At 47.5% G+C, this 6908-nt stretch overlaps 1 protein-coding gene across 1 annotated transcript; it reads right to left on the minus strand.

The window, feature by feature from the left end:
• Window positions 1-1568: 1568 nt before the first annotated feature.
• LOC311208850 (estradiol 17-beta-dehydrogenase 11-like) lies at window positions 1569-6708 on the minus strand. The gene is made up of 7 exons (XM_084285850.1): window positions 6460-6708; window positions 6262-6369; window positions 5601-5732; window positions 4904-5010; window positions 3960-4097; window positions 3592-3708; window positions 1569-2593 (listed from the first exon to the last, which is right to left on the minus strand). The coding sequence occupies exons 1-7, from the start codon at window positions 6676-6678 to the stop codon at window positions 2506-2508; spliced, it is 909 nt and encodes a 302-aa protein (XP_084141976.1). The 5' UTR covers window positions 6679-6708; the 3' UTR covers window positions 1569-2505.
• Between the last annotated feature and the right edge of the window lie 200 nt (window positions 6709-6908).

A 6908-nucleotide genomic window follows, 5' to 3' on the forward strand; every position in this document is an offset into this window, starting at 1 on the left:
ACCTAGGCACTAGTCATCTTCTGGAACTTGTTTCTCTTCCTAATTAACACGTTTGGTGGTTTAGCCAGGCCCCGATTTCACAGCTCAGCAGTCCTGCTGCTCTCCTGGCATGGGGCTGTGGCTGAGGCAGAGGATTGCCAGCTCCAAGAGGCAGCCAAGAGGAGGCAAAGCATGAGAGCAGAGTCCCCACTGGGCTCATAAGCGCCCTAAGCTGGCAAGTGGGATGCCCCTGTTCAAATCTGGGGCTTTGCTGGAAGCGGCTATATGAGGTTTGATGGCATAGGCTTCTAATAGGTTTAAATTCTCACTTTTATGTTCCTATATGCCAAGCAAAAGTGGGAATATGCAGCTCAAATAAAAGCAGGAACCGCACAAAAACACCGAACTTAATTCAGAGTAGATGCAAGACAAAAATGCTCTTTTCAAATTTCAGGGTTGCTTCTGAGAAAGGGAGAAAAACAAATAATTCACTGGACATGTGTGCATATTAGCCTCCTTATCCCTCATGGCTCCAACAACACTTCTCAAAAGTTTTGCCATTAGGAGGGTTTTAGTTTGAAACGCAAAACTAGTAATTCCTTTACCTGGATAACTTGTTCATTATTAATTTTAACTTATTTCCATGAGTAGAATTTTGACAAACCCTTTCTCAGCCACAGGATCAACTAGGAATTAAATTGTCCCAACCTGGGAACTTGTGCTTAGAAAGTCCTGTTCCATGGAGTTTGTATGAGTACCAAAGGAACTCTTTCTTTTTTTTTTTTCCCTGTTTGTTCTTGCCAGCAGCACAAACTTAGACCTGTTGCTACATAAGAGCAGGTAAAGCTGGATTATAAGAGCTCTCAATTGTCTGAAGAATCTCAGTTGGCAGGACAAATGCTCAGGAAGGATATCAGGATGGATTACACTGGAAACCACCCATGTGTAGCTGTGCTTAATGCAGCAGTGTGTTCAGGCCTCCCTCAAACAGCAATGCAGCCAGCTATTGCACAAGTAGGCAGAAAACCTCTCTGTGCTCTGAAGAGGTCTTTGACCGGCGTTTCATTGCCTGGTGTTCTGCTGTTCCACAGGCCAAGGGGAGTTTACAGACCTTTGGAGGCTTAACCTCTTCCTGGTCACGGTGGTGCCCAGGGAAGCAGGAGGGTGGCTTGTGAGGGACAGCGGGGCTTCTCTGGGGCCGTGGCCCCAACACCCACAGCACTAGGCTTGCTTCCTGCCGTGGAGCATCCCTAATACCCTGTTCCTGCAAGGGCCAGAGCAGGGTGAGGAAGAGAAAGCCTGGAATCATCCTGAGTTGTTGGAGCTGTGGCATCTTGTGCAATGAACAGTGCAGGATTTAAAAGGAGTGGAATTTGCCCTCAATCATCTCTGTGTGTGTTTGAAGAGATAAGAAACAGTTATGTGGAAACATGCATGTTAGCTGGTATCAGTTCTGGTTTAACATTGGGCTGTGAAGAACACATGAGTTAGCTGAAATGAAGGCTTATCCAGGAGTCGCTGGCTTCCCTGTTAAGGCTTTCTCTCCTGGTCTATAATGGTGTACAAGTCCCATGGACTTCCACTTCAGCTCACCCCTGGCATTTGAATGAGGAGCTTCCAGGTTTTTAGCATCTCCTTGATTTTTATTTAAAGATACAAGAGCCTGCTAGTGTGAGGACAAGTCCATGACTTTTTTTTTTTTTTCTTTTTTCTTTCAGTGCAACTTCTACCTTTGGTTGAAATAAGTTGCGTTCTCAAATGAGCATGAAATGCAGGTCACCCGGTAACTGATCAAGAAATACTGCACCCGTTTTAGAGGAAGCTGTTTGGGAAGTCTGGGGATTACCAAGCCACGTGGGAAATGACACCGGCAGAGGGCGCGTTACTTGCTGCTGCTGTGCCTTAAATGCACCTCTAGGACCTGGCTATGGCTGAACTGCTGCGAGGCACCTTTTGGGTAAAGAACTGCATTTATTCTGTACAAGTCGTGCTGATGTTGCTCATGCATAACGCGACAATCAACATATTCAGGTAACACTTGATTAAAAGGCTGTGGCCTTTCAGGTACTCACTACAAAAGCACATAAAACTGTGTGCATTATAGAGCTTTTAAAATTTTAAATGATTAGTTACGGTGAAGCAGACCACCCATACGAACTTCTTCCCACAAGATCTCTTTGCTCAGTGATGAGTCCAGATTAACATATATACTCAGGCAATCCCTCTGTTGTCCCAAAATGGGCTTTGCTGCATTTCCTGTCTGCCTTGGTGCATGCGAGAAGCAGGGAAGGAGCTAGCGATGACACAATGCACAGCTAAAACAGCCCTTCTGACTTGCAGAGCTGCATCTCTGCACTGGCAACACTCCATGTTATGGAGGTGTGTTCCTGCTGCAGGTGTGAAGGGTGTTGGTGGCCTGGAGGAAATACCTGTCTTGCTTCTGCTCTGAATCAAAACCACTGCCCTACACATGGTCCATGTTCTGTTTTCACTTGTGCCATGGGGAAACAACAAACAACTTGCTGTTCACTGGTTGCTTCGCTGTCCGATGATTGCATCAAACTTCACATCTGTTATCTTTTTCAGATAATTCAAGGCACGTTCTGGAAGCAGCCTGAAAGATAAAACCATGCAATGAAATCTAGGATAAGAACTTGGGTCACGGGAAAAGTGGCAGCACAGGTGGGACAAGAGCTGGTCTGGGTGCAGAATGCGTGCTCACCTCAGACAGAGACCAACACTGAAACTGGGAGTAGTTCCCAAGGATATGTAGCCCTTGAAATTCTTTGGCTAGCTTTATTTCTGATCCCTTCACCACATTCCTCCTTTGATGACAACTCCAAGGCCAGGTACCTTTGCTTTCAAAACCTCATCTGGTTGGTTGAGGAATTTGGGGAAAACAGAAGAGTCTTTACAGGCTCTCATAAATAGGAGGTTTTGGTTAGAGCCAAGTTGTCTGCTCACCAACAAGTTGTTACCAAGGGTTTCTTGAGGTACTGTAGAAGCTAACTGGTGTGGTAATTTAGTTGTTCTAATGTGCCTTCTAGGTTTGGAAACTAAGCTCTGGTTAAAGTGTTGTCCCAGCGGAGCAGCTACAATGGGGTAATGAAGAAGCCCGAGAGGACAAATTGTGCTTCTCATGGCCAGCAGAAGCAACAGAGTCCTTCTCAAGCACCCTTCCCTTCCCCTGTGGCCTAGATCTTCTGGTGCTGGCATGAGGAAGCAAAGCCTAAAAAGCAGCAGTTCCTCAGCTGCTTCTGGAGCTTGTGGCTGCTGGTTCAGAGAACCTGTGAACCTGTTCTTGGCAAGCCCATGAGAAATCCTGTCTGAGAAGGAAGAGATCCCTCAGTCTCCCTTTGCCTCCCTGTCAGCCTGTGGAGCAGTCGAGTTCCCCACTCAGCAGCTCTCTGCAAACAGTGGGTTGTAATGACCTATGACAGGACTCAGCAAAAACTTTTTGTTCTCTGCTGTTTTCAGTAGAAAGAAATATGATTTCTTCTATTTCATTGTCTTCTCACGTATTCTAAATTATTGGTTAAACTTGAATCCGATGTTACAAGCCTAATGGTTGTACACGCATGGAGTTATTCCTGATACTTATGTTGTTCTTACCTTTCAAGAAGTAAAGCAAAGCTTTGATTTGATGGAACAAAAACCATTTTCTTGTTAGTGAGTATTCCTTCCATCAGTTCCTTTACAACTTCGTCAACCTCCAAAATCCTTCCAAGCCTTAAATGAAAGGAAAGCATTCATATAAGAGCAACAGTGGTAATATAAAGGTAGCAGGTGAATATAAAGTAGGATGTTTCATGATTTCATCAAGTCAGGTAATTAGAAGATGATCATTATGTAGGATAAACAATGTTGCAAATTTTTGTTAGCCAATCATATATACCAATTAACTTCAGTTTTTATATACTCAGTTTGAATAACAGTTGTAAAGCAGATTGAAACATGTAATGCTGAATTTTGACCATTACCTGGTACTGGGATTTTTGACAAATCCGGTATTTATAAAAACTGGGCAGAGACATGTTGTTTTTATTCCATCCTTTCCCAGGGTAGACAGCTCTTCGGTTAGAGCTTTATGAAATCCAACAGCAGCAAACTTGCTTGAACTGGTGGGGAAAAAAGCACAAATAAGAAGGTATGAATGCTATTTCCAACCTCAAAAAAAAAAAAAGGAAATGTGCTGAAACAACATGCAGTACTGACTCGAGGGGGGAAAAAAGGCGATCCACCTGAGAGGGCAGGGAATAATTCTACTTTTCCCTGTGCTGCTTTTCAGCACAGCGTAGTGCTGAAATGTATATTGCTGATGGGGAAGACACTGTGGAATTTATAGGGGAAAAACCTAGGTTACCCTAGCAGTGAATAGTCAGATGAACGTTAAGAATTCTTAGGAAATAGTAATTCACATGCATAAATCTAGTGTTTCCTTCTTCAAAGTTCACTTGAGGCAAGCCTGTGCTGTCCATCATTTCTCACTGCAAGGGAAAAAAATACTGCCAAAGTTTTTAAAATGAAGAATAGTAAAAAGCAGTAAAACTACCTATTGTTTATCTGAGGACTACAACAGCTCACAAAACACTATGATATTGTAAGAAGAAAAGAGGATACCTTTCTTACCAACCAAACTCTGGGTAAGGTATGGAGAGAAAAAGAAACGGAAGACAATATTAGTTGATTTATCACATCACCATTCCTTCCCTGAAATGTTCTTCCTGATTCAGTCAACACTAATAAGCAAATCACTGGCTACACCCATGAGTTCTTATCTGATGGGTGTTTGTTTTGTTTTCCCCTCCTTAGCCATCCTGCTTTGCAAGTAACTTAACCAGTGGCAAACTATCTTACTCTCCTTGCTAGTGCAGGAGGCAATTAGAAACAAGAAACAAAGAGAGCTGATTTGGAAGTCACTTACCAGTAAGCCACCATGAAAGAGGTTACAAAATGACCTGCTGCAGAAGCCACTGTTACAATGTGACCCCGGTTGTTGTCCATCATTGTTGGCAGAAAAGCTCGGGTTGTCTGGGAAGGGTTTTAGAACAAGAGGAAGAGGTGGGGCGTGGGAAGGAGGAAGCGAACAGTAACTTCTTAGAAGTCTTCAACATTGGCCTCAATTATGTGCAATTAAGAGATCCAATTATGTGCAATTAAGAGACTAAGCCTACCCCTGGTGCTGGGGGGTGTATGGCACCAAGCTCCTGAGAACCACAGAAACACCCAGTCTCCTTTCAGTTTTTAGGTTTCACTCATCAGCAGCCACACTGCCAGTGTCTCTCCTCAGCACACCCAATCTGTAGCACGCCCTTCAGTCCCCTGCAAGCATAAGTTGTTTACTAATTGCTCTGTTTTCCCTGCTGAATGCTGCCCCTGTACCTGAGCTTTGTTCCATGTCCAAGCTGGGCCAAGAGCCAGGGCTGGCCCTACCCTGTCTGGCCCCAGGGGCCAAGTATCAGCCGCTGCCTGCTCTCAGGGCTCGCTGACAAAAAAACATTTTGCATTTTTGAGCCATGCATCTCCTGCCTGCAGGGTCTCAGTGCCTGGCTGAGGGTGCCCCCGCCTCCTCATTAACACGCACACCACCACAGAGGGACGAACACGCCAGCGGCCCTTACCCAGATGTGGGCGAGAATGTTGACCTCAAACATTTTCTCAATCTGGTGGTCCTGGGTCGAGAGCAGGTCGGCAGCCGTGATCACACCAGCATTGTTCACCAGGATGGAGACATCGCCAATGTCCTTCTTCACCTTTTTGGCAAAAGGAATGTGCAGCCCCGTGTCGTTTGTTATCACAACAATGCAAGGTTGTGAGTGGCAATTTCTTACAATTCTTTTATTTGAGGTAGGAATTGTGCGGTATCCTTGAAGCCAATTTAGATGTGACATTTTTCCCTTGATTACTGCCGGTATTTGTACTCTTCTATACATCACACAGGTGAATATGCCCTGCATAGTCACAGCTGCCTCTGTGGACATACTGAATATTTTGGACCACCTGAACCTTACTCCTTACTCTCTACAATAAAGTCTTTCAAATTTCCACAGAGGTGTCTGTGTGGTTTTTGGCAAGATTAAAGGAAGATGTTCCTTCACGGGTCTAAAGCCTAAAGTGGGAGCTCGCAGGGACAGAGGCTCGTGAGGGAGGACGAGCTGGGCTGTGATACCCAAAGGGCCACTGCGATCTCTGTATGTGCAGCAATAAAAGGGCAGCAATTTCAAGACCTGCGCACTGTGAGTGGAATACCACTAGCTTTCTCTCGTGCACCTGCTCCCCTACCTTCTCCGCAGCGCTGTAGATTTCCTCCCTCTTGCTGCAGTCCACCACGAAGGTGTGCACGGTGGCTCCCAGCTTCTCGCACTCCGCAGCCGTCTCCCTGAGGCCGTGCTGGGACAGGAAGGAGAGGAGCAGAGGTTATGTGCCACGCACCCCGCAGGTGCTCGGCAGGACGGGGAGCGGGGCTCGGCAGCCCGTTACCGTGTCCACGTCCCACAGCACCAGGCGGCTCTGGCGCCGGGCGAACTCGCGGGCCGTGGCCCTGCCCAGCCCGCGGCCGGCCCCCGTCAGCAGCACCAGCTCCCCGCCGACGGCCTTCCTGCGGGCGGGCAGCAGCAGCCGCACCGCCGCCTCGGCGTAGGCATAGAGCAGCGTGCCCAGGAACAGCGCCAGCTCCCGCACCGCTCCCACCGCCCCCATCCCGCCGCGCGCAGTGCCCGCAGCGGACGCAGCGCTCTCAGTGTATGCAGTGCCTGCAGTGCCTGCAGTGCTCGCAGTGCCCGCAGCACGGGACCCTGACAGCGGCGGGGGGCAGGGGAGGAGGCAGCCAATCGGGGAGCGCAGCGTGGAGCGGGCGGGCACTCCGCCCAATGGGCGGGGAGGAGGGGTAATGGCGGGCGGCCGTTGGGCGCCTCAGGGGGGCGGTGGGT

Source organism: Netta rufina (genome assembly GCF_964035555.1).
Source record: "Netta rufina genome assembly, chromosome: 4".
NCBI classification, from domain to species: Eukaryota; Metazoa; Chordata; class Aves; order Anseriformes; family Anatidae; genus Netta; species Netta rufina.

Coding starts and splice junctions, on each gene's coding strand:
- LOC311208850 (XM_084285850.1), bottom strand. CDS start 6,678: ATGGGGGCGGTGGGAGCGGTGCGGGAGCTGGCGCTGTTCCTGGGCACG. Junction 5,733..6,261: donor TCTACAGCGCTGCGGAGAAG/GTAGGGGAGCAG, acceptor TTTGCCAAAAAG/GTGAAGAAGGACATTGGCGA. Junction 4,098..4,903: donor TCTTTCATGGTGGCTTACTG/GTAAGTGACTTC, acceptor TTTCCCCACCAG/TTCAAGCAAGTTTGCTGCTG.